The sequence below is a fragment of the Protopterus annectens genome, chromosome 9.part0 (assembly GCF_019279795.1).
Source record: "Protopterus annectens isolate FY-2018-M chromosome 9.part0, PAN1.0, whole genome shotgun sequence".
Lineage (NCBI taxonomy): Eukaryota > Metazoa > Chordata > Ceratodontiformes > Protopteridae > Protopterus > Protopterus annectens.
The window spans coordinates 89414455-89441817 of NC_056743.1; the positions used below are offsets into that span (position 1 = coordinate 89414455).

Consider the following 27363-nt stretch of genomic DNA (forward strand, 5'->3'; position numbering starts at 1 on the left):
ATATGTTTGGTTTGCAGTTGTGGTAGGTCTATGTGGGACTGGGTTTTTTGTGTGTGTGGTTACCATCTCCTCCTGTCTGGTCATGCCAGCCCTGAGTTGAGAGAGTTCAGTCTCCAGTTTGGCTATATAGTTGCATCTCTCGCATGTATTTGTGTTTGTGAGGTGGAGGAGAGGGTTGTCTTTGTACATGAGACAATTGTAGCATTGTGTCAAGATACCCAGATTAACCAGCTGAACTGGAGAGGACGCCAGTAATCTACCACTCAACATGCTAGAACAGTATAAGGGAGTGCTGTGCCTTTTAAGGGAAGTGGATATTCACAGGGGTGGTAGGTGGATGTAGTGCTTACTTAGTACGAGAGTGTTTACTTAGTAGAGAAGTTTTGAGAACAAGTGCTAGGCTTATAATATAGCGAGTAGTCTGATTATACTAAGAGTAGAGCTTCCTTAAGGGAAAGTTTGAAGACCACACTTGGCGGAGCCAGAAGAAGTTTAACCTTGTTTAACCGGCTATGCGCAACAGGGAACTTCAAAAGAGCTAGAAATGGTCCAAAACAACCAATTACTACAGCTTTTGTGCTGAGGTCACTTCCTACAGGGACAGGTAGGCTGCTCAAGGCTCCCCACTCCCACTGGTGAGCAAAGAAACTTCCTTCTATCCAAGTAAGGTAATGGACAACACAGGAACTACACCACGTAATGGACAACACAGGAACTACACCACAGCCCAGAATACAGCAATGCCTGTAAACTGGTCTAAATTAGTTGAGTAGAGGCGGGAAAACAAGGATTATGTTTTTGTTTTTAGATAGAAACACACAAAAAATGCAGAAACACTAATAAATCAGTTACACAGGCTAGTACACTTTAGTGGGCAGCCTCAACAGTTAAATTAAACAAACAAACTTTCGATCAAATTCGACTAAAATGTAACTAAGTGCTTTTTATCTGAAACTGTCCAAGGTAGTTATGTCAAATGAAGATGATTCCATTGACTCAACACAAACTACTTTTCAGCCTCTGAATCCTAGCTCCTAATCTTGCATATTATCTGCAGAGAAGGTCTCCACGTGCTACTTCAGTGTAGAAGTAATCCATTATAGCTTGGCTTAGTTAACTGGCTTGTACTGTGCAATGCATCATTTAGAATGGCATACATTTTATTTTCTTTACACAATTTTCTGTTTTGTGCAGTTTTTCTGAAAATTGAAAACTGTTTATTACACTCTTGTGATGGACATATGCAAGGCAAAGTGGACAAATAGTCATGCAACAAATGTGCATACCTTGCAGTCTTTGGTGGGTTAAAGTAGAAGAAAGGTTGCAAGTGTCATTGTCTGGAAAATGATTATCTGGTGAAGGTATAGAAGCAGGAATTGTGGTGCTGTAGTGCAGGCCAGAAATGGAATTTCTGACTATTGTATGAGTAACGTATAGCTTGGGAGAGTTCAGGTTACTTACAAGCATCAGTACAGCTAAGAGCAGCAGTTTTAAGCAAACTGTTATTTTGTAGAAATGGCCCTGGAGGGCATTCCATGATGACTCTGGCAATGGTAATCTGTAGAATAACTGAAAGAAGGCCTGCAGTTTTCTGCTGAGAAGAGGCTGTTGCAGTTCCCCACAGTATTTATGAAAACCAAGACCATTGGAAGCTCAAGACATGGTACTTGGGACAGGATCAGCTGATGGTTGAAAAGTACTAGATGAGTTGGTACATTTTTGGAAACCAAAGATGGTGGGAAAACAGGAGTGTGGCATATAGCAAAAGGCCAGGTATAGTGGAATTCAAGAAGGTTCTCCACTGGGCTGCATGCATGATTCTGACACTGAGGCTAAACTTTCAGAGAATGGAAAATGGGATGGGATGGGGGGGGGGTCTTACAATGTACAGATAAGTTGCTTATGGTAACTTGGCAGACCCACTCATCTGTGCACCCTGCTTTCTGTTGGCAGCAAGACTGACTGTTCTATGGCTATTTCTAGAAGATTTCTCAGTATTCTGCATCGTTCGGAGACATGCCTGTACAGCACTGAACTTAATTTTAAGTTACCATTTTCTCTGCAGGGCTCTGCCCATTGTTCCTGCTTATTGATTATTTTTAATCTCACGTTGTAGCAAAAAAAAAAAATCACCACAGTGCTTGCATTGAGAGCAGGGCTTTTGGAGGTGATGGCGAAGGTTGCCTTTGGGCAGTGGGGAGTGGGAGTCCGTCGCAGCCCACTTGGTGGGAGCATTAGTATGCATTACAGCTGATCCTATGAAGCTGGCAAGCAGGGGGAGCAATGAACTGAGAGATGGCGCTGTCTAATGGTCAGATCAGATAAAGTTGATCTTCTCCAAAAGCCCTGCTGTCATTGCAAGCACTGTGGTGATTTTTTTCTGTGGTATTGTTTCTTTTCTGTTCGTATTTCCTACCTGCCATGTGTCTGATCTAGGATGTAGCCGGATAGGAAGGGGAAATACTGACATATGCAGGTCTCTCTCCATGGAAACGTTACTCTTGCAGCAGAGTGCTAGCTGTCCATTGATAGCGATGATGTGTTCTTACTGACTTCCATTGGACTGCACAGATTGACTGGCTACTCTCCATAGGTATTTGCTGACCACACGTGTCGCAACATGAGCAGAAAGTAAATTTATTGTAAATGCTTAGCAAATGATAAAATAAGCACTGTATGAGAAATAACCTAGCAGCAGAAGAAAAATGCATGAAGTACCAGTCAGATGAGTTTTGGCAGTTTCCATGCTGTGATGTGCCTTCTTGAATAGTAGGAAAAGATATATAGTGGTCTTATTTTACAGTACATCTGAACACTGGAAAATAAGTTCCATAGTAGACAGTATTATGATCAGAAACAGGTAGAGATAGCTTCAGTATGATTGTAGTGCTTTTGTATACATTCTCTGTTGTTAGCATTCATCAAGTGTAACATTTCAGAATTATGCGTAGCCATTTTGTTGTCAGGAAACAACTTGTAATGTAGGGGTTCAGCAATGGATAATTTTTTGTAATGCAGCCTGTGCCACGCGTATGTTTCCTGGGGTAGTTTTTGCCTTTTAACTGTGATTCAATTACTAAAGCTTGGATGCACCTTTTTTTGTCAAGGAAATCATTTAGTTTTGTGTTGCAACTAACTGACAGCACATCTTGGAAAAATGTACTAGAACTGTACTAATAAAATGTGTAGTGTAAAAAGATGCATTTGTTTTATTAGTTTTTATACTAAACTAGGTTTACACTTTGCATCATCAGGTGTCTTTGCACAAACAACTTGTGACTGGGGGTATTTCCCCTTCACAGAATACAATATATAAAGATTTGACAAATTTTGCTTTAGTGTTATAAATACTGGCTGAATGCTGTCCCTGTATATAAGAACTATTGTATTATTGTATGCTGATAGGCTTTACAGTGTTTTGTATGTTGTTGCTGAGGTTAGTACTGAAATCTCAGTAATGAGTTTGTGAGGCTTTTTAATACAGAGGAAGACAAATAGAATTGTACATGTGCAAGGTCCACATTTGTTTTTACAAGCTGTGAGCAGAAATGCCCTCATCACTAACGTGAATTTGGAAATGGAAAACGTGGGTCGGATAACAAAATGATGAGCTGGTGCAATCCCAACTAGTGTGCATGACTTCAGCCTTAAATAAAGGAGGAATAAGATGAATGTCTAGATTGACTCCCCGGAGACGTGAGATGAATGTTCCAGAAACTGTTTTGTCATTGTTGGCACCTAGACAAATGTCCCCACACACGTGCATGACACTGCGTTTCATTTTTCTATGGACTTTGCCATTGGGCACCAGGCCCCATAGCAGTAATCTTTTTGAAAAGGACTGGGACTTTAGTGAGAGCAGACCTTGAATTCCCTCTGCCAATATTGTTTAAAGTTGTAGTCACTTCATGGCATCTTGCTAAAATGGGAGTGCTGTTACCTTGCATTTTTACTTTTTAATTTGTTTATCAATAGTTTTTAGAAAATTCCATTCCGAGTGGAAACCTATCTTTGTTTAATGTTTTTCATCACAGTGCAAAATCTTGGTCGGGCTATAATTTCTTACTTTGTAAATACTGTGGGTCTTGTTTGTCACCATTTGAGAAATCCTAAACTGAGTGATCGTGCAAGGAATGGGGTGTAGTAGGGTCCCCCTTTCCTAGCTTCTCTGGTGGTGTGTTTGTGTGAAACTCTGCCTTGAAAAGCAACTCAAAGGGGGGGGGTGTAATCCTACTTTTTAGCAAAGCAAACCGTCTTCAAAACTGCTGCATAGTAATAACTGGACCAACAAGCACATTGACAACATTTTCTGCAGTTCAGCATTCTGAATCCTCAATACTTTTATTTAAAGAAACCTGCTGATGTCCTCCTTGGGCAGTATTCTAAGCTGTAGCTGTGGGTATGAAGGCATACTGTCTTACTCGCCCTGACAGGGGCAGTCTTTACCTTCAATTGTAGCAGTGTTTGTAGAAAGCCAGGGCACTAGATGACGGAGTGGTGTGCCCACAATTGAAGCGAGTGTTATAGACACCACACCAGGGTAGACACAGTGGACACTTTAATATGATCATTTGCTGTCATAAGGCAGGCATGCTTCAGGTGATGGCTGTGATGATGGCATGTCCAGCACCTCTGTGGAACAGGCTATGGCAGGGCCCAGAGAAAGCTCAACTATAGCCTCAGATTCTCTTCCCCCAGGCAACACTTGAGCCCATCTGTTGGGGGCTTAACACATGTATCTTAGTTTAGGGGCCAGAAGATTCTCGGCAGGTGTGACCTTAGTTTGCATAGGTACTGCTCCGAGTCTTCTCCTGCCACTCCCATTGCATAACAGTCTGTGTGTATCATCCAGCACATGGCTTTCCATTAAAACCTGTTCAACTGATCCTGTCTAGTAAGGCTAATGTACTAGATCCGCAACCAAAAATACATACTAGAATCTGAGTAACAAAATATGGCCCTTCCTCCGTAGCTTGCATCATGTATGTGGTGGTCATACTTCCCTGGTACATTGATGTCCTCTTACACTTCCAAGTGTAGCATTTTGTCTTTTCATGAATCCAGATATTTCTGGCTTCCACAGTGGTAGGGTCATTTGCCAGCTGTGTAAATGCTCTCATTTTGTCAGTGGTAGGTCAGGGCTGTGCATTTTTGTCCTTTTCTGTGAATTGCTTTTGTCTCTGTGTTTTGGAGAGCTTAGTCACAATGCTGTTGTGCGCATTGTTTAGGACTAGGGGCCCATAGAATAAAATGCATACCTGTACATTCCCCATTGACAAATAAGGTTACAGCCTCCTCGAATGACTCCCCCTCTCATACCTTACATATGATAGAGATGAATACTTTATAATTAGGACCATGATATTGTAACCTATACTAATACCTCTCGGTCTTTTAGAATCTGGGTTGGAGCCAAAATATTAGACAAAAACGAAAATCTGGGGCGGTTTTAAATATTATAGGAACTTTCTAAGGATGTACGAGTAACAGGCTGTGAATTATCACACATTTTTTAAGGATATGGTAACTGGAACTAAAATATAGTTTATTTAGTGACTGTAATCCTCAAGAATTAGTACATTTTTATGAGGGACAGTAAATAGACAAAATCTGGAACATATGAGAGATTTGTATGGGCTATAATGAGGTTAAGTAAAAATGCCCGAAGGCAACCAGTAATGTTAAAAAAACAAAGTGAAGACTGCTACAGACTATAGATACACTTTATTAAAAACAAAACCCGAGTGCTTTCATCTCACTAAGGAGACTTCTTCAGAACAAAATAAATGACAAAGAACACCCATTTTTATATGTCATCAGTGATTTGTGTTTTTCAGTGACTGTTTTCAACTGAATTGATTCATTTAGTGCACTAATTATTTAATTAAATCACTGACAACATATAAATGTGGGTGTTCTTGGTCATTCACTTTGTTCTGAAGAAGTTTCCTTAGTGAGATGAAAGCACTTATGTTTTGTTTTTAATAAAATGTATATATAGTCCGTCACAGTCGTTTTTCACATTTGTATGAACTGTTTTGAATAACAAATACAGAAGTGATTAAACAATTAGGAAAGAAATTAAAAAACAAACAATTAAAAAAAAAAAAAAAAAAACACAGAGCAACAGTTGGTTAGAGTTTTCTAATATTCAGAACTCCTAGAACAACAAAACTAAAAACTAAAAAAAAAAAAAAAAAAAAAAGGTTAAAACAGAATCTAAAGTGTTCTTGAAGGACTTTGTTGCCATAAGAAGATTCGATATATTGTGCAGTTCTGTAGTTGTGCCCTGTAATGTATACAGTGGTGCTGCGCGCTGCATACTGTGAGTGGTTATCCTTTTATGATGCAAACAGTCTTCGGGGCTATCTGACAGTGCCGTTCATAGGATTAGTGTCTAGGGAAACCTCTGCAAATCAAACTGAATACTATATCCACATGAACTCAAAATGCTGTGTCTGGTATACATTGGTAAAGCTCTTCTTTTTTGGTACTAAAATTTGTAATTCTGTGTGTTGAAAATCCTGCTTGCCAAGGTTATGGCTGGAAAGCGTTTCAAGGACCAGCTCACCTACTCAGTTAAAGAAGTTAGATAAAAAAAAATAAATCCATGTATAAAAATGTGCTATGTGTAAATAGAAACCTCTCAAACTTTGGAATGATTTGTAATATGTCTGGGATGGTTCAGGGCAGGCATATTATAGCACGGTTACATGGTCAGCATGTGGGTTATGGTGTTATATACTCATGCCTTGTTTGGGTTTGGTCATGACCATAAGCTGCAGCAGGAATGAATATGTAATACTACAGTCTGAGGTCAGAAAAGGAGCTGTGGCTTTGGTTTCAGTTTGTTTGTAATCTTTAAAATTTTCAGCAGTTTCAGCCAGTGGAGGACTTTAGATTAAAAAAACTGTGTAGTATTTGCAGTGCATCTCCAACTCTTAATTGTTTTATAGTATATTATATTATTATACTATGTACTATTATAACTGTATTAGTTGTATGATAGTGTTTCTTTAGTTTAAATTTGTTTTGACAGTAGGAATTTCATGTGAAAAAAAAGTAGTGCTCATTTCCCATCTGTTTCTTTCATTTATCCTATAGCCATGTGCAATTAAAGACCTCCTTACTCTGCAGCAGTTTTCCACTGTAAAGTTTAGTTTTCACTTCTCTTTTATGCACTGCACAGGCAGCAGGGCAGAAATGCTAATGTCAGTTGCCCATGTGTGAAAGGGGAAATGTGAGGCCTTGGAATACATTTACTAATCGCGTTGTATCTGTTTGTTGTAAGCACGGCTGCATTGCTGCTTTTGCATAGTCGGTAATTGCCTTGTATTGGCTTGTCTTGCAGATGCAGCAGCAATGCAGCTGTGTAATGTCAGTAACTGCTTTGCATTGGTTTGTTATAAAGTTGCACAGCTACATTGCTGCTTGTGCAAGTTCATTAATCACTTTGAATTGGTTTGATGTGTTGGTGCACAGCTGTGTTGCAGCGCCTTCAAGTTCATTGATCACTTTGTATTATTTTGTCATGTTGATTCACAGCTGCATTGCTGTTCCTACAAGGTCATTAATCCCTTTGTATTGGCTTGTCTTACTGATGCACAGCTGGATTACTGCTGCACAGTGGTTAAGCATTTTGTATTGTTTTGTCATAATTCCTGCACAACAGCATTACCACTGCTAGTCTGCAGTTGTGGAGTACCGGTATGTTGCAGCTGTGTGGCTTGGACATAAAGATGTATACAAATATGAAAATGAGCCTAGAGCACTCTTATGGAAATCACCTGCAGGTCACTTCTTTTTGTGTAGTGTTAGATGCAAAAAGCAGATATGATCAGGTGTCACCTTCCTTTCCTTGCAGTACCCCAGCATTTATTTTACTTAATGCAAGTTCAAGAGTTATGTATTTAGGATGACAGCAGATGTTATTTAAATGCTGTGTCTTTAAATGTTCACATCTAGCTGCTTGGTGTTGCAGGGGTAGGACATTCACCTTTGCCACTGTGACTAGTAATTGAATAGTGACATGAAAACTGAAGACCAGAGATTGGAGGGGGGGACGGACCAGGCTCGAGTGGATGATAACTTGCTTGCATACCTTTTGTGGAAGGATCTACCACTCTCTGGTAGACATCAGGGAGTTGTACAAGGTCAGCAGATGTTCTAGAGCTGTGTCCACAAGAGCACGTATGCTTGTGTCTTGTGCAAAACTGCATTAGTTCCTTGTGAATGCGTCCTGTGTTGAGGCTTAAGAAACCTTGCAGATAGTAAAGCTTACTCTGCATTGTAAGTTCTGGTCTCCTTTCCAACTTCTGTTTTAAATTGCTCTATCCCACATCCACCAGCTAAGAAGTACAGCTTGTGGCTTTAGTCCATGTGGTAAGCCAGATGGGCATGGGTAGTAGGATCCAGAAGATGGGAGAAGCACCAGCAGATGGCACTCACCAAATCTGGTCTAGTGGACAGAAAATATCTGCATGCTAAAATTGTTTGCCTGTATGTATCTGGTAAATAGTGTCTCAATTTTCAGAGACCTGCTGTTTCCAGATAATTATGGTTGGGTGGTATGTGCATAGATATGTGTGTGGGTTAGTACACTCTACTTGCAAAATATTTTAAATAGCATACAGCACAGTGTTTAATCCACTGAATTTAAATGCAGTTTCAAATGGCAGCCAAGACTATCTTTTCCAAAATGTTTTTAGTCTGGTCAGTGTTATACAATGAAGGGCACTTCTCATGCTTCTGAAGAAATTAAACAGAAAACACCATGATGTTCTTTGTGTTTCACTGTTGCAGTCATTACATTAGGGTAATCTGCTGACAGGTTGCCCTCAGTCGGCCTGATTAACAAAGTCTTGGGTCCTGCGTTGGTTGCTGTCCCTTCTTCCATGATGTCAGGTTGTCAAGGGTATAAAACATGCAGCCGACACCATTACATTAGTTTTTCTTGCCTCGCGGTGCCCGAAGCAGTTAGCAAGTGCCGGTTGGCAGACTCCTGAAATTTTCGTTTTTGAGTTTCAGATCCGAAGTCTTCAACTAACAAGTTAAGTACCCCGTTGGGGAAACTTTTTCTTGCTCCTTACCAATGTCAGTAAAAGTTTAATAATTGCATTACTTGTGGGAAGCAAATACCTCATAAGGATTTCCATTTGTACTGTATTCCTTGCCCTAGGCCCTGACCATGATGTACCTTGCCGTCGGTTCTGTGCATTATTAAATCAACGCACTATTAAACGTTGGTACATTCTTGCTTCTAAATATTTTGGCTCACGCTTTAATTATCCAGAAATGTTGTCTGTTAGAAATAAGACTACCGGAATACCTAATAAATGCAAAGAAAAAGACAGAGACAGGAAGTCCAAAACTGCTGGCGACGCATCTCCTAAGCCAGTCGCCAGTTCGCTGGTACTCAGTGAGGCGCTTTCGCAGCCCGATACCCGCTAATTCTGATTCGTAGGCCTCTACTGAGACCCATTCGGAGTCCGATATGCTGCGAGATGCTTCAGTTATGGAACCCGCGGATGTCTCTCCCTTGGATAGATCCGGAGCCGCTGTGCAGGCACCGGCTTCTGAGAGTGTTTTCAGGCCTACAGATTTGTATATTAGACCGACGCCATCTTCAAAACTAAGGCCAAAATCATGACCTATGTCTAAAAAACCGACGCCTAGGCCACATGGGCAGGTCCCTACGCCTAAGAAACAAATGATCAAAATGGCTGAAGATTTAATTACTTTGATCAGGGGTAGTCAACCCCCCCTTCTAAGAGGCCTAGGCAAGATGTTGACTATGAATTTTCTGAACAGGATTCTATTTCTTCTGATTCTTTTAATGAACAGGAATTGTCTATACCTACTTATGAGGACTCTAATGCAGAAGATTCCATTTCTTCTGCTTCTCCCCATGAGGATTTTTCTTTTGGGGAAACTTTGCATACCTTAAGGGAACATTTCCACTGGGAAAGACAGGATTTTTCTGAATCTAAAAAGAGACTTTGGGATTTTCTTCTTCTTCCTCAGCATAGGCCTTTGGCTATACCTCCTGTTCTAGACATTGTTGATGATGATTTTCCAGCATCTAGTATGGCTCCTGATTCTCTGCCTGCGGCTCCTTGTAAGCCAGACAGATACTACAGGGTTCCTGACTCCCACCAATTCCTTTTCAAAAATCCTGTTGCAGATCCTGAAACCATTTCTCAGGGTCCCAAGGGCATTAAGGCTTCTACTGCTAAAAATCCTACCCCTTCTGATAAAGATTCCAGGGTGCTGGATAGATGGGGTAAGAAGGTTTACACTTCTGCAACCTTGGCAATCCGGGCTTTAAACGGTCAATTTCATATGCCTAAATATCAACAGCATATCATGGGACTGCTTAAACAGAAAATTGTATTAATTTCTGACTGTGTGGAAAATGAAGCTTTACAGGATCTATTGCATTCAGCTGTGGTTTTGATTTTTGGAGGCCTCTTGCAGGGCTGCTGTAACTGGGTCTGTGCTAAGAAGGCATGCTTGGCTCAAACAGCAAACTCTGCTTAATCATGTTAAAGAAAAATTGTTGGATGCTCCTTTACAACAGGACAGTCTCTTTGGTAATAAGGCTGAAGAAGTTCTAAAAAAGATGGAAGATAACGCTAAATCTATGCAAACTGAAAGATTTCTTACAAGTGCAACCTCCAAGATTTAGTAGGCACTGGCCTACTAAAAACTGGTCCTTCCCAGTTCCTTCAAGAGCCACTCAAGTCAAACCCAGACATTCCAAAGGCACAAGGTTTCAGTCCCAAGGGACTTTCAAAATAAATCAATGGGGTGCCTTCTCTTCCAAATCTGGAAACAACAAGACGCCTCCCTATGGTAAGCAGTCTCAATGACTTCCCTTTACACTTACCAAGCACTTACCTTTTAGCCGCCCCTTTGGGGGAAAACTGGCTCTTCATGCAAGAAACTGGCAACTTATAACCCAGGACAAATGGGTTTTAAATATAGTATCCCAGGGATACCGATTTCATTTCCACACGTTGCCAATTCCAAATGGATGGCCAGACCTGCCCCCAAATCAGTCGGCAGAGGCCCATAAACAAGTACTTTCCCTCATGAACATGGGGACTATTCAACCAGTACCAGAAGAGGAAAAGGGACAAGATTTATATTCAAGACTTTTCCTGTTACCCAGAAAAGACAAATCATTTCATCCAATTCTGGCCTTATCTACTCTAAACACCTTTCTGGACATTCCAAAATTCAAGATACTGACTCTTAACCAGTTACTTCCTATGCTAGGCAAAGATGCCTGGTTGGCAACTCCTAGATTTAAAAGAGGCTTACCTGCATATCCAAATCAGGGAATCTTGCAGAAGATACCTCTGCTTCAAAGCAGGCTACTTGCATTACCAGTTCTCTGCACTGCCCTTTGGCTTATCTACTGCGCCCAGGGTCTTTACAAAGTGTCTGGCTCCAGTAATTGCATTTTGCTGGCAAAGAAATATTCAAATATATCCATACCTGGAGGATTGTCTAATTCAGGCTGAAAACAGGGACATTCTTCTAAAACATCTGGCATTTGTGAAAAGGGTTCTAACTTGTTTAGGGTGTACTATAATCGAAAAGAAATCGCAACTGGTACCCTCTCAAAGAATTACATTCCTGGGTGCAATCTTGAATACAACTACCCAGATCGCTGTCCTTACACCAGAAAAGCAAATTCATTTGGTGACTTACTTCAAACAGGTGGCCACAAAAACCCTGCTATCTGTAAGACAAATTCTGCAAGCTTTGGGGTTCATGGCCTCCTGCATTCTTCTAATTCCATATGCAAGACTGCATATGAGGAAACTTGAGTAGTACTTAAAAAGCAGCGCACCTAAAAACATGCTGGCTATGCCCTTGCATCTCCCACTCTTATATCACCCACCCCATCCAACCACTACCTTTCTTTCCACCCCACTAACTACCTTGATTATAGCAAGCTCAGATGCTTATAAGCCTAGTACTTGTACAGCAGGAACTTCTTATTGTAACATTTGTTGATGTCTGTTATGTACTTCACAGATAAAGATTCTAGTTCTACTGATGTACTATGTTCTTCATCTGTAAATGTGTTTGTAATTCATTGCTATGTAATCCAATGCAACTACTGTCTGTTTATTTTAACTGTGGGGCTTTTCTCCCCGGGCCTCCATTGAAAATGGACCTATGTCCAGTCAACAAATGTAAATAAATAAAAATAAACATAGTCACAGCCTGGTAACAATGATTCCTATCATACCTTGCCTGCAACTAGAGTTCCTATGGTGGGCAGAGGCCTGCCACCAAAACAAGGGACTGTCATTCACACCACCCCCTGCCGCCCAAACCCTAACTACAGATGCATCAGACTATGCTTGGGGGGCTCATCTGGCAGGGAAGTGCATTCAGGGGAAATGGAGCCCAAATCAAATGCACCTTCATATCAATCAAAAAGAAATGCTAGCTGCACGGAATGCACTGACAGCCTTCAAGGACTACTGTCATCCAGGACAATTACTGATAAAGACTGACAATACCACGGTTATGTGGTACATAAACAAGCAGGGGGGTACACACTCCTACCCCCTTTGCAGACTAGCCATGGCATTGTGGAACATGGCCTTGACCTATCAAGTACAACTACAAGATCAGTTCCTGCTAGGAAAGCTGAATACTCTGGCAGACGAACTAAGCAGAAATCTCATGGACCCACACGAATAGAAACTGGAACCATAGATTTTCAACATGTTGACATGCAAATGGGGGAGCCCAGACATGGATCTTTTTGCCTCACCCCAGAACTATCAGTTGGACAAATTTTGCACAAGAACTCCTCACAAAAAAGCCTGGAAAGTGGATGCTCTGTCCTTCAGTTGGAAAAACCTATCAGTCAGTGCTTTTCCCCCTCTGCCTCTGCTCTCCAAAGTTCTATTAAAAGTCAATAGGACAAACCAAAAATGATTTTGATTGCTCCAGACTGGCCTCGCCAACATTGGTACCCACTCCTGCGCAGTGTCACACCTTCTACTGTGGCACCTGCCTCCGATACCTTACTTACTGTCTCAGCAGAACAACCAAACTCTGCACACTAGGCTCCAAACTTTGAATCTTGCAGCATGGCTAATCACCTAAATTCACCCTTAGCATCTCTCAGCAAACCTGTGATGGATGTTATTTTGGAGGCGAGAAGACCTAGTACTAGAAAATCTTATGCTGACAAATGGAAAAGATTCTGTGCCTGAAATCATTCTCAAGGGATAAGCACAGCAGTGCCCAACATTCCTCAGATTTTGCAATACTTAACTGAGATGCTTCACAAGGGCCTATCCTTTCCTTCCATAAAAATACATGCCTCAGCCATTTCAGCTCATTACAACACAGAACCTCCCCTCTTCTCTCATCCTCTGCTAAAGCAGCATCTCAGAGGGGCCAAAAGCGTAAGACCACCCAGAAGAGCTCCAACCCCTATCTGGGACCTCAATTTTGTATTGGAGAAACTCACTCTCCCTCCTTTTTGAGCCAGCTGCTACTGCAGACTTACAATTTCTCTCCAGGAAAACAGTTTTCCTTTTAGCAGTCACTTCAGCTAGAAGGATTTCCAAATTACAAGCTCTTATGGCAGTGGAGCCTTTCATCATTTTTCATGCGGACAGGGTTTCTCTCAGGACCAATCCATCCTTCATGCCTAAGGTGGTATCCAGTGTGGCTCTTAATCAGACCATTCATTTGCCAACTTTCTTTCCCAATCCACAGAACAAGGGGGAGTGGATTCTGCATTCATTGGCTGTACACAGACAACTTGGATTTTACTTAAACGGGACTAAATTTCAAAGAAAATCTGAACTGCTGGTGGCATTTGCTGCAGGGGCAGAGGGAAAGGCTATTTCAAAGCAGTTTCCAAATGGATAAGCCATTGTATTAATTTCTGCTGTAAGCACCATGGAAAAACTATCCTCCAGGGGATCAGACCCCATTCCACCAGGGCTGCATCTACTTCAACAGCCTTTCTTAGAGGTGTTCATACTTTCACCAAACATTACCATTTACCACTTTTCTCTAAATCCAGAACCGGCTTTGCCACTGCTGTCCTGCAGGGCCTTATAGCGGGTCCTAATGCTGTATAATTCCCTCCACCCAACCATAGCTTTGGAAATCTACTCAAATGTAATGACTGCAACAGTGAAACACGAAGAACATAGTACAGTTGTGTACACTTACCATAAATGTAGATGTTCAAGTGTATTCACTGTTGCAGTCCTGGTTACCCTCCCTCCAGCCCCCTATTTTTCTCTGGCTATACCTCTACTTTCTTTCACTATGCTTAAAAGCCCTTTTGGTGTATTTGCTTTTGGTTGGAGGTATATTTGTTTGTGATTTTAATTTTTTGCTCCCCCATTTGGGGGGCACCTGACATCTGGGACAAGAAAAACTAATGTAATGGCATCGGCTGCATGTTTTATACCCCTGATGACCTGATGTCATGGAAGAAGGGGCAGCAACCGATGCAGGACCCAAGACTTTGTTAATCAGGCCAACTGAGGGCAACCTGCCAGCAGATTGCCCTAATGTAATGACTGCAACAGTGAATACACTCTAACATCTACATTTATGTTAAGTGTACACAACTGTACTTTCTCAAGCAATGCACTCAGTTCTGTGCATTCCTCATGAATTACTAGGTACCTCCTATGTCTAACATAGACCACAAAAGGAAATGGGTGTAGAGAAAATGGCACTTCTTTCTTTTCTGTCTTTTAAAGAAACAGTCTGCTGCTTTAAATGATGATGTTCATCGTGTTACCCTGCTGCAGTCATCACACTTGGGTTATCCTGCCATCAGGCAGTCCCGCAGTTGGCCAGAGTTCCAAAGTCTTGGTCCGGCGTCTGTTGCTGTCACTTCCTCCCTGACGTCAGTGCGCCAGGGGTATACAAGAGGCATCCGGCGCCATTTTCTCCAGTCTTTCTTGCCACACAGTGCCCGAAGCAGAAGCAGTTGGCAAGTGCCGGTCGGCCGACACCTGAGACTTTCGAATTGAATTTCAGTCTGAAGTCTTCAATAAAGCTAAGTACCCCATTGGGGAACCTTTTTCTTGCCTCAGTCCGATGTCAGAAAAAGTTAACAATTGCATTTCTTGTGGGAAGCAAATACCTCATAAGGACTTCCATTCTTATTGTATTCCTTGCCTAGGCCCAGACCACGACGTCACAGGTTGTCAGTTTTGTGCTAGGTTTAATAAACGAACTATCGAACACTGTTTTGACTTTGCACGACATTACTTTGGTAGGAAATTTAATTATATCATGCCGTCGGAGCAGCCGACGACCGGCATGCATAAAAAAATGCAAGGATAAGGACAGGCAGCCTAGAACCAAGCCAGACTCCGAGGCCTCTGCTGGGCCTGTCGCCGGTTCTCCGGTTTTCAGTGTGGCGCCTACGCAGCCCCTGACGACCGCGGAAATAGTACCCCAGACAGCGTCGGATTCTCAAGCGGAGTGTACTAGGCCATCGCAACCATCTTCATTGGGCCCTTCCGACACCGGAGCAGAAGGTGATCCCGGTGCAGTAGAAACGCCTTCGGTTTCAGAAGGTGTCTTCAGACCGACTACACTCACCATTAAATCTTATGCTAAGCTAAAAAACTCCATTAAAACCAAAAAAGACTGTACATCCATCTCCTGTTCAAGGCCCCATGCCTAAGAAACAGATGCTTAAGATGGCTGAAGATTTGATTTCCCTAATCGGGGGTTCCAATCCCCCTCCTGATAAAAGGCCAAGACAAGAGGAGGACTATGCTTCCTCTGACCAGGTTTCTATTTCCTCAGATTCTTCTGAGGAACAGGATTACGCTTTTCCCCCTTTATGAAGATTCTGATGCTGAAGACCCTAGTCCCTCAGCATCTCCCCCTGAAAACTACTCCTTTGGGGAAACTTTACATACCATGAGGGAACATTTCCACTGGGAAGGCCAGGACAACTCTGATTCTAAGAAAAGGCTCCGAGAGTTTCTTTTACTACCCCAGCACAGACCACTTGCTATCCCTCCAGTTTTAGATATTGTGGATGATGTTTACTTAGTCTAGTCTAAATCCAGACTCCCTACCTCCTGCTCCAGCCAAACCAGACAGATACTACAGAGTATGTGACACTCACAAATTCCTTTATAAAAGCCCTGTGGCTGACCCAGAAACAATTTCTCAGGGTCCCAAAGGTGCTAAAGCTTCTATGGCCAACAATCCTGTACCCTCTGAAAGGGATTCCAGAGCTTTAGATAGATGGGGAAAGAAGCTATACACCTCAGCTACTCTGGCTATGAGAGCATTAAATTGTCAGTTTCACATGCTGAAATATCAGCAATTCCTAATGTCTCAATTAAAACAAAAACTGAGCACACATTCTGAACAGGCTGAATTCAAGAACTGCAGGATCTGTTGCGTGCAGTTGAACAGGTGGGCAAACATACTTTACAATGTGGATTTGATTCATTGGAAGCTTCCTGTAGTGCAGCTGTTACTGGGTCTGTCATACGCAGACATGCTTGGTTAAAAGAACAAACCCTACCTGATCATGTTAAAGCAAAATTATTGGATGCACCTTTACAGCAGGATGTCATATTTGGTGTCAAAGCAGAAGAGGTTTTAAAGAAAGTGGAGGATAAGGCAAAGTCTATGCAGACGGTCAAGGATTTTTTAAAGGTACAACCCCCTCGTTTCAGCAGAAATTGGCCAACAAAAAACTGGTCCTTTCCAGCTTCTGACAGACCACAGAGGGGCAAATACAGACGCCCAAGGGGAAGAGGTCAGTCACAAGGCCCTTACAAACCTCGCCAATGGGGTGCCACAACCCAGAAAGGAGGTGAAGACAGGCCCCAAGCTAGTAGAAGACAAACACAATGACTCAACCCTCCAACTACCAAGCAAATCTCTCTTGGCAGCTCCCTTGGGATGAAAATTAGCACTTGGGTCCTAAACATTGCCTCACAAGGTTACAGATTCCACTTTCATACCTTGCCAACGATAAAAGGAATGCCAAACCTGCCACCAAATCAATGGGCAGAGGCACAAAAACAAATTACAGCTCTCATGGACATGAGAGCCATTCAACAGGTACCTACACAGGAGCAAGGACAAGGATTTCATTCAAGACTTTCTAGTCCCCAGAAAGGACAAAGCATGGAGACCCATTCTGGATCTTTCAATTCTGAACACCTATCTGCAAGTACCAAAATTCAAGATGCTAACACTACAGCAGCTTCTTCCCATGCTGGGCAAGAAGGCTTGGCTAGTAACGTTGGATCTCAAGGAGGCATACCTGCATGTCCCTATCAGACAAAATTGAAGAAGATACCTCTGCTTCATTGCAGGTTCAACCCATTATCAATTCTCTGCACTGCCCTTTGGCTTATCTACTGTGCCCAGGGTCTTCACAAAATGCCTGGCACCAGTAATTGCATACTGCAGACAAAGAGGAATTCAAATATACCCATACCTGGACTACTGCCTTATTCCAGCAGAACGCAAGGACACTCTCTTTTAAAACATTTGGCATTTGTCAAACACCTTCTAAGTTGCCTAGGGTACACAGTAAATGAAAAGAAATCAAAACTTAGTGCCCTCACAAAACATAATATTCCCCTGGGTGCCAGCTTGAATACCACGGCCCAGATGGCTTATCTCACGCCAGCCAAGCAACAACAGCTGACTCAATACTTCAAAATAATGGCAACAAAGACCCAACTCCCCGCAAGAAAAATTCTGCAGGCCTTGGGATTCATGGCATCTTGCATGCTACTAATACCATTTGCAAAACTGCATATGAGGAAATTACAGTGGTACCTGAAAAGCGTATGGACTCAGCACAGCCACAGCTTGGAAACAATGATACCACTCATTCCCTGCCTTCAGGAGTTTCTATGGTGGGCACAGGCATGTCACCTCAACAAGGGTCAGCCTTTCACATTACCCACAGCCAGGCAAACTATGACAACAGATGCATTGGACTATGCCTGGGGAGCACACATGGCAGGACAGTGCATTCAGGTCAAATGGACTACAGATCAAAGGCATCTGCATATCAATCAAAAGGAAATGCTAGCAGTACAGAATGCCCTAACCGCTTTCAAGGACCTTTTACACCCAGAACAACTAATAGACGGACAATACCACAGTAATGCGGTACATCAACAAGCAAGGGGGCACACATTCCTACCTTCTATGCAGGCAAGCAATGACCTTGTGGAGCATAGCACTGTCTTACCAAGTTCAACTACAAGCACAATTCCTGCCAGGAAAGAAAAACACATTGGCAGACGACCTAAGCAGAAACATCATGGATCCACAAGTATTTGCAATGATGACTCCGAAATGGGGATGCTCAGACATAGATCTGTTTGCCAACCCCCAAAACTACCAACTTCAAAAATTTTGTACAAAGACATTCCACCCACAAGCTTGGAAAGTGGACGCCCTCTCATTCAGTTGGAAAACATTTAACAGTGTATGCCTTTCCTCCACTGCCTCTTCTAGCAAAGGTGCTGCTGAAAGTCAGATTAGAGAGGCCACAAATGATGCTCATTGCACCAGACTGGCCACGCCAGCACTGGTATCCAATTCTAAAGAACATGGCCCACGGCCCACCATGGATTTTACCACAGATTCCTCACCTGCTCACCCAGCGAGACAATCAAGTTCTACACAGCCAGCTCAAGACTTTAAACCTGGCTGCATGGCAAATTACCTAAACAATCAACCAACACCTCTATCCAAAGCTGTTATGGATGTCATTCTGGAGGCCAGGAGGCTCAGCACCAGGAAAACCTATTCAGACAAATGGAAAAGATTTTGCGCCTGGTAAGGCCAAAATTCCCTTGATCCAAACATTCCTCAGATTCTGCAATATTTAACTGAGATGTTGCACAAAGGAGTTTCTTTTTCATCTATTAAGATCCCACGCCTCAGCAATTTCAGCTCATTACAACACTGATCCTCCTTTATTTTCACATCCACTCCTAAGACAGTACCTCAGAGGGGCTAAGAACATAAGACCGCCCAGGAGAGCACCAACACCTACTTGGGATCTCAACTTTTTGTTCTGGAAAAACTTACACTGCCGCCCTTTGAACCATCTTTCTCAGCTGATAAAGTTTCTTTCATGGAAAACTGCCCTGCTGCTAGCAATAACTTCAGCTAGAAGAGTCTCAGAGCTACAGGCACTAATGGCAGTGGAGCCTTTCCTCATTTTTCATCAAGACAGAGTCTCTCTGCAAACTAACCCTTCCTTTATGCCAAAGGTGGTATCCAGTGTTGCCCTAAAGCAAACCATTCATTTGCCCACCTTTTTTCCAAATCCCCAGAACAAAGGAGAAAGACTCCTGCACTCTTCGGACATTCACAGACAATTACGTTACTACTTGGATAAAACTAAGGCTTTCAGAAACTCTGACCAGCTCTTTGTAGCCTATGCTGCAGGATCACAAGGAAAAGCTATCTAAAAACAGACCATTTCATAATGGATAGGACATTGTATACGTTTCTGCTACACGCATCATGGGAAACCTGTACCTGCTAGCATTAGGCCCCACTCCACCAGGGCTACAGCTACATCAGGGTGTGCCAACCAAAGATATTCTGGAAGCTACTACTTGGAGTTCAGTGCACACCTTCACTAAACACCATCACTTACCTCTATATTCTAAGACTACAGCTGGCTTTGCCACTGCAGTTTTGCAGGGCCTACTAGCTTCTTCTAACCCTCTTTAACTCCACCACCCATCCTTAGCTTTGGGATTCAACCCAAGTGTGATGACTGCAGCAGGGTAACACTATGAACATAGTACAGTTTTGTACCTACCATAAATGTAGATGTTAGTGTTCACCCTGCTGCAGTCCAGGTTACCCTCCCTCCATCCCCTCTGAACTAGCTGGACTTACCCATACCTTTCTATCCTATACAACCTCTGTGGTGTATTTGCTTGTGACTGAAAGTATTGTTTTATTTTTACTTGCATATTTTTATATAGCAATAAGTATTGCCTACCTATTAGGGGCACCTGACATCTGGGGCAAGAAAAACTGAAGAAAATGGCATCGGATGCCTCTTGTATACCCCTGGCGCACTGACATCAGGGAGGAAGTGACAGCAACCAACGCCGGACCAAGACTTTGGAACTCTGGCCGACTGCGGGACCGCCTGACGGCAGGATAACCCAAGTGTGATGACTGCAGCAGGGTGAACACTCGAACATCTACATTTATGGTAGGTACAAAACTGTACTTTATGCAAAAGGTTACAAGCCAGCATAGCCTGGTTCAAGAACAAAAAGGGCCCACTGCAAGAATAAAATCCTGTTGTGTATGGAAAGAAAAGGAGAAGTCTGAACCCAGTAAGAGAATTTTGTATGAAGTAATTTAAAATGCATTATGTAAGAGAAATATTAATTTTTCTTGTAAATATCTTAAAAATGATGTACTTGGTTATTACTTTTGTATGTTTTTATAATATTGTCTTTCTGTCTGGAGCTTTTCTCCTCGTGCCTCCATTGAAAACTGGCTACTTTTGGCCCAGTGGACTTTCCCGGTTAAACTGCAATAAATAAAATAAATAATTAACGCTTGCCACTTAAAACTTGAGCTGCATTTTTGCTGGATTTACATTATTAATGCAGTGTACCTAAAGTGTGTAGTGTTCGACAATGACAGTATTAGCCTGGTACATACCTCTGTATCTCTGATATCTCTCTCTGCCTGGTAAGGATTGCACTGTCAACATCCATGTTCATTATACACAGCCTAAACATCCATGTTCATTATACACAGCCTGCCACAGAAACGAAATAAGTAGGATACATTCGCATATTGTGTTTGGAGTACTTTGGCTTTAATAAATTTAAAGCTAACTTCTGCAAATATATAGAAGTTATGGTAGTAGAGGATGTTACATTGCGCCTTCCAGCTGTGCTTAAGGTAAAGCAAGGCAAGTAAAATGTTATTGAGAACAGTATTTGTAAGAAAGAGGAATGATTCTTCTTCTTTGGTGTTGTAATCGGTGTTGCGCCACAGTCTTCCAGAAGCCACAGCAATGAAAACTGTGCAGTAATATTACTTGCCATACAAGTAGGAAAAATTAGAAGATTCATTTTTTGCAGTTAAATATATTTTGCATTAAGGATTTATACAAGGATTGTTTACTTCATTTGTTTGTCCGTGTCTAAACTTAGGGCTACAGCCATGGCCACAGTCACCCAATTGTTGCCCTTTTCGGGCTGAGAGTGCAGGCACAGCAGTTGTCTAGGCAGCCATCATATAGGGCTTAAAAGGGAAAACTGTCTTTGTTATATGTACACCTGCAGGGTCACAAAGACTTGCCTATGTCCATGGCTGGTTCTCCAGTAGGGCATGTGGCCAGAGTGTGCATCCCAGGACACTTGACTACACTACTTTCCCCTGGAGCAGTGAACAGGTGCTGCTTTGTCATTCCTCTTCTATCCTTGGTAGCTCCCCTACTGTACAGTTTGCTTACTGAGCCTGAATTATTTGGGCCATAATCTGGGCTACACCATAATAACAACCTTTATAGCAGTTAGTAAGGTTGCCAACATTTAGCTTTTATAGAAGTGAGAATCCTGATCTGGTGGGATGCTGTTCAGTTACTTTTAATGTAATAGGTCACTTTTGAGGATTTGTGATAGCTGGATAGTGCAAAACAAGCATTTTTGCAGGGGTAAAGCTCTCTCCCCAATGTCCCATATATCCCTTAACCTTTTATATAGCCACATTGGAAGAGGAGACACCCCCCCAAACAATGCATAAAAGGAGGCCATTCCCTCCAAGCAGGGCATAAAAGGAGACCTTCCTCTCAAGCAGGGCATAAAAGTAGATCTTCCCCCAAACAGTGCACATCAGTCTTTGGCTGCCACTTGCTTTTCTGTAACACAGGCAGACATATGATTTGAGAGATATAGAACGCATTGAAGAGTCTGGGGAAACCATGTACTGCTGGGTTTCAGTAGTAGTTCAGTGAGGAAAACACATAGCCGCGGCTGGTCATGGTCATTTTCTTGTTAAAATACACTGCATAACAGACATTGTTTTTGTGCATCTCTGCGTGTCGAATGCAGCTTTAGTTCCCCGAGTTCTACAAAAGAACTCTTGATTTAGCAGTGCTGATGAGCTGAGCTGAAGTGCATCGTAACATCTTGCCATTGCATAATTGACATTATAGTCTCACACCTTTCATAATTTTGGATAACACAGCTTGCAGCACACTTGTATTGAGTTGCTAGGTCAGAAACAATTCAGAACAGTACTGTTTGCATTTATTGTGTATAATTACTATAGATTTATCAGTTCCTAATGCGCTGCTTTCTTCCTTAGATGATGTAGCTGTGCTTACAGGCTTCAAAATACGCAGAGAAGGTGTAATTGTTACACACATAGGTAAACAGAAATGTTCATTTTGTGCAATTTGTCTGTGCAGCAAATGTCATTAGAAATGTGGTATTTGTACTTATCTGTAAACAGCTGTTCCTTGCATTATACTGGACATTGGAGAACTATTTTGCTTTGTTGAGTTGTTTGTTTTGTGAAATGTACACCTATTTTTTTTTGGGGGGGGGGTTGGTGTACTGAATTCCATTGATCACCAATAGGTCATCTTCAAAGTAATACTTGGCATTGTAATATCTAAACTTCTACGCATTTCACTACAAACTTTTATTTTACTTTAAGGTTGTACAGTCATTTTCTCTTTAAGGTTGTCTAGTCACTTTTCTGTCATTTGTTTTTCACATTTTATACCAGTGCATGTGGTGCCTCCAGCACTGCGATTCATTTTCACTTGCATCAGTCTAACAGTAACCATCCTGTTTTTAAATGAATTTCCCCATATAATTCTTTTTCCCATACTAATGCCAATGAGAGCTGTTGGTGAATTTTGTCATTGAGATCCACATGTTCGCAAAGGGCTACCTTAGGGATGCATCCATAGACTTTATTGGATTATACACCACCATGCATCTCGTAGGTCACTTCTGTTAAAGTGTACAGATCTTATCTTGCACTATCCTTTGAGTGCTGTCACTGAGGTATACAGAATATATGGGCATTTCTTAGTAAAACTTTTACAAAAGTACTAAAAGCTCCACATAAAATGGGTCAAGTGCTGCTAAACCTGTTTTATTTGATGTTTTGAGTATCAATTTCCATGTTGACAGTGTTGTTAACTAATCAGTTCCATGGACCATCAGACATCTGACAGCAATGTCAGATTTATCGCTCTTCTGAATGCATTGCATACAATATCCAGGTATCTCCTGATGTTCATTAATTCTTTGGAGAGATTTTTGAAGTGGGCTTTTTGCTTCCTTTAAACTCTTTCTGTGCTTACATAACTTGCCTGCTGTCTAATAAGATTTTTGTGTAAAGACCCCATAGATATTCACACTTCATTGGTTGGCGACAAGCAGCGTGGGTGATTCGACAGTAGACTTTGTACATGCACAGTGTTTGAGCTGTTGTGACTGGTCCCGATGCATAGATGTGCAGCTTCACTACCGTTTTACTTTCTGTAGAGAGCATTTTATACGGAGTACAAATTTTACTGATTTCACTTAACAGTATGACAGGTTTGGCTGTTTTTCTGCCGTTTAAGATTTAAAGATCAACAGCAAAGAATTTCTGGCAGTTTATATATATATATATATATATATATATATATATATATATATATATATATATATATATAAAAAAAAAGTAACAGTAAGTAGATTGCATCTTTGCTGTTGCAGTCATTAATCCAAAAGGAAGTAGATTTGAATGCTGTTTTGGAAAATTAACAAACTATAAAATTGCAGCATACACTTGGAAGTACAGTGGGGACCTTGCAAACTCCCTGGTTCAGTACATCAAGTTAAGATGTACTGATGATGTTGAGCAAGCCTTTACTCGTATTACTTAATTTTTTAAAAGGAAAAAAATTGGAAAAAAAAACAAGCAGATAATGACGCAGTAATCCATTAATCAGTGCACAAGTGCTTTTGTCTCCCATACATTTCAGCATGGAGGCTTCATGAGACTGAGTGCTTCACTGTTGGCAGTGCTATTTATAATGGGGGGGAAAAAATCTATCCAGAACCTCTTTGCCCCAGAAATGGTCTTTGTGTTACTTCAGCAGTGGCAATAATCTAGAGCCAAGGTTCACTCTGCCAAGTGGCTAGCCCTGCAGCTATTCCTCCATACCACTCGCGCCTTAAGTCTGGTTAATGTGTCCAGTCTGCCTAATGCATGTCTTTGGAGGTGGGAGGCAGATGGAGAAAATCCATGTGAACAGGGAGGACATGTAGACTTGAGACAGAAGGCACCCCAGCTGAGAATTGAAATGAACTACTTGCTGTGAGGCAACAACACCATCCACTGTGCTGCTGTAATAACAATCAAAACCATTTGACATAAAAATCATGTGTGTGAAAAATCAGGAAGTCTATGACAAGGTCAGAGAACAACCAAGTTTCATTTGTAAGAGGACCAGAAACCTAAAAAGAGATGTTTTGAGTTAGCATCAAAGGAAGTGAAGAAGCTCTGTTGTAGAACAGGGACACAAGTATCACTCATGTGACATGAAGGTTTGTCAGTCACGCACCTAATGGTTGTTGTGTACAGGTCACATGGGCTTCTGAATTTCTAGTCTTTATAGCTTTTGTTCTACCGTCGTTTTATGTAGGAAAAGTAAGAAAGCTTAGAAACTATGTTTGAGCATAATTTTGTTGCTCAACATACAGTGTAGTAATTTTCTTTTATAGACATAAATTAGAGCTGTGAGAATACTGTATAGTTCTTTTACATGTTCCTGAAAGCTTCAGGGATGGGGACAGACTGACCTTGTATTATAGCTAATATAACTGGCAGCTCATCTTAGTGTGCATACCACCAGGACTGAATCCCAGTGATAAGTTTCAAAGTTATCTCAATAGAAGATTTAGCAGATAAAAAAAATCTTTCTTTCTGTGCTTCTACCAAGGTAAGAAGAAAAAAACATGTCCACAATAGGTTTTTAATATTTTTTTTATAACCTTTTAAATGCTGTGTGTTGAGTGTTTTATGTGACTCTTTTTCTTTTTTTGGAAAAAAACCCCCACCAATTCATAGAAACATAAGACCATTCCTGTGAGCCCTTGCAATAGCATCATGCTAAATTAACAATAAAGGCATAGATGCAGTGGCTGGTATTCACACTGCACTTGTCTGCTAGAGTTTCAAAAGTTAATTTTGAGGAATACAGAATTAAGAAACTGCTAACTTTTTGGATGCATAACTGATTGCAATGATGTAAGTAGATTGCATCAACTTTTTTAAACAATCAGAAATTCATTGCACTTGGTCTATAGTAATACCATTACTGGTTGTATAGCAGATAATCTCTGTCTGGTAAATAGTACAGAATAGTTGGATGACAAGCTGGAAGTTGTGCTCACTTAGCCCTAGCTGTTACCACTCCTTGTGTGTGCTACGATATCTGGCATAAGTGCCATGTTCCGTTCAAAGCCATAGCTAGATTGGACTGATACATCCCCTTAAATCACAGCTAAGGACCAAAAAAAGTGTCTTCAGACTTGCCTTTCTGAACTGTAACTGTACTTGCTAAAGTTACTAACTTGCACAGGTTACAATTACAAGCACAAATATAGTGGCGTCATTTAAGAAACCGTGATATCTCCTGTGACTTAAACGAATACCGAGGGTATTGCATTTCTGCCACATTTGCAACTGCCATTTGTACCCCCTGCTGTCTGCCATCCCCTTCACCTCCACCCTAGTTATGGCTCTGCCCCATTGACTGAATTATGTCTTTGTTTATTTTTATAATCCTGTCAGGCACAGCTGGAGGACTGGGGCATGGGTCAGGCACAGCTGGAGGACTGGGACATGGGTCAGGCACAGCTGGAGGACTGGGGCATGGGTCAGGCACAGCTGGAGGACTGGGGCATGGGTCAGGCACAGCTGGAGGACTGGGGCATGGGCAAGGCATGTGCCTGCATTATTGGTAACTGTTATCTGGTTAAGATCTCTGTGCTTGGGATGGTTTTGGGAGCATGGCTATATGTGAGAATGCCCCTTGTGATTTGTCTTTTTGAAGTATTTCTTTTTGAGACAAAACTGCTCTGCCTCCCCTTGTGGATTTGCCTCTCCCACACACCCTCCCCCTATACATTTATAATCATCTACAAGCCCACACAGAAGGCAAACTAAGACAAAAATCCTAGGTTTCACTGATTTGGTTTCCTTTCTCACTTGACCCTTGATTGGCTCTGTTAATTAATCATTGGGGCAAGTAAATCCCCTTTCAGAGGCATTGGACTGATTAGGAATATTTAAAGCTCACAATGAGGGGATGTCCATGCTTAAGTTGACAGTGTAGCACTGTTTGTGCTGGTGAGAGCCATATGCAAATCTCATTGCACAGCCGATCTCAAATTAGTGGCAGCCAGCTGATTTTTTTTTTTTTATTAATTGTCCCATTGTCTAAGCCTCTCTTGCGAAACATGTATGGGATGTACCATCCGAGAGTTGGAACACAAAAATTGGATTAAAAGCATGATATTGGGCAGTGACGTTTGTGGAAAAGGCGAGTATTTTCATAGCAATGTCCGTGGTTTATTGTGGTAATCGCATCTAAATAACTGCGTTCTCTATACGCTTGACATTTTGTAAAAGTACTTCATTTTATCCTTTTGTGACCTAGAGGAAAGCATTACTTGGGTTAATTTTCTATTTCTTAATTGTTCTGGTAAGTGTGGGTTATTCTCATGTCGCTGTCTCTTATTCATCTTAAGAATTTAAGAAAACTGATCTTGCATTGAATGTCTGAACCGACTGGCTAGTCAACAAAGCTTGGAACTGCCTTGCAGTGCATAACGAAAGATTAAGATATTTTTAAGAAAATAAACTAGTGCAAGACATTTGTTGTGCCTTTGGATAGTGCTTGTGTATATGCTGTGCATAAATGTGTGGTCTTTTTTTCTGCTTTAAGGTTTTGTCAGCTAATGTTTGTAATTTGGGGCTTTAATTTTGTCACATAGTTGGCCATCTGCTAAAGTGATGAATTTCTAAAATTTGTGCATTATTGTTTTTGCGAGTTAAGTTACATCCTGTGACCTTTGTGACTTGCATAATTGCAGAATAGTATAAATGTGTGAGTATATATGTATATAGAGTTTGTGTGTGTAAGTAAAATGTAACATTTATCTGTTTGTTTTCAGGAGAGGAAAGTAATGGACCTACCTGTGAACTTGGAGAACTTATTTCCAATCAGGAATCTGACCTGCCAAGCAATTCTGAGGTAAAAAAGCTATGCACTTTATTTATTTA

General features: G+C 41.5%; 1 protein-coding gene across 4 annotated transcripts in view; it reads left to right on the plus strand.

Moving 5' to 3' along the window:
* ANO5 (anoctamin 5) overlaps window positions 1-27363 on the plus strand; it is a 1890652-nt gene that overhangs the window by 221500 nt on the left and 1641789 nt on the right. For 2 of the 4 annotated variants that reach the window (XM_044082599.1, XM_044082600.1), the window contains exons 2-3: window positions 22375-22437; window positions 27255-27334. In XM_044082599.1, coding sequence (XP_043938534.1) covers window positions 22375-22437; window positions 27255-27334 — 143 coding nt within the window. The remainder of the gene's footprint in view (window positions 1-22374; window positions 22438-27254; window positions 27335-27363) is intronic. The other 2 variants (XM_044082601.1, XM_044082602.1) reach the window with 1 other exon arrangement.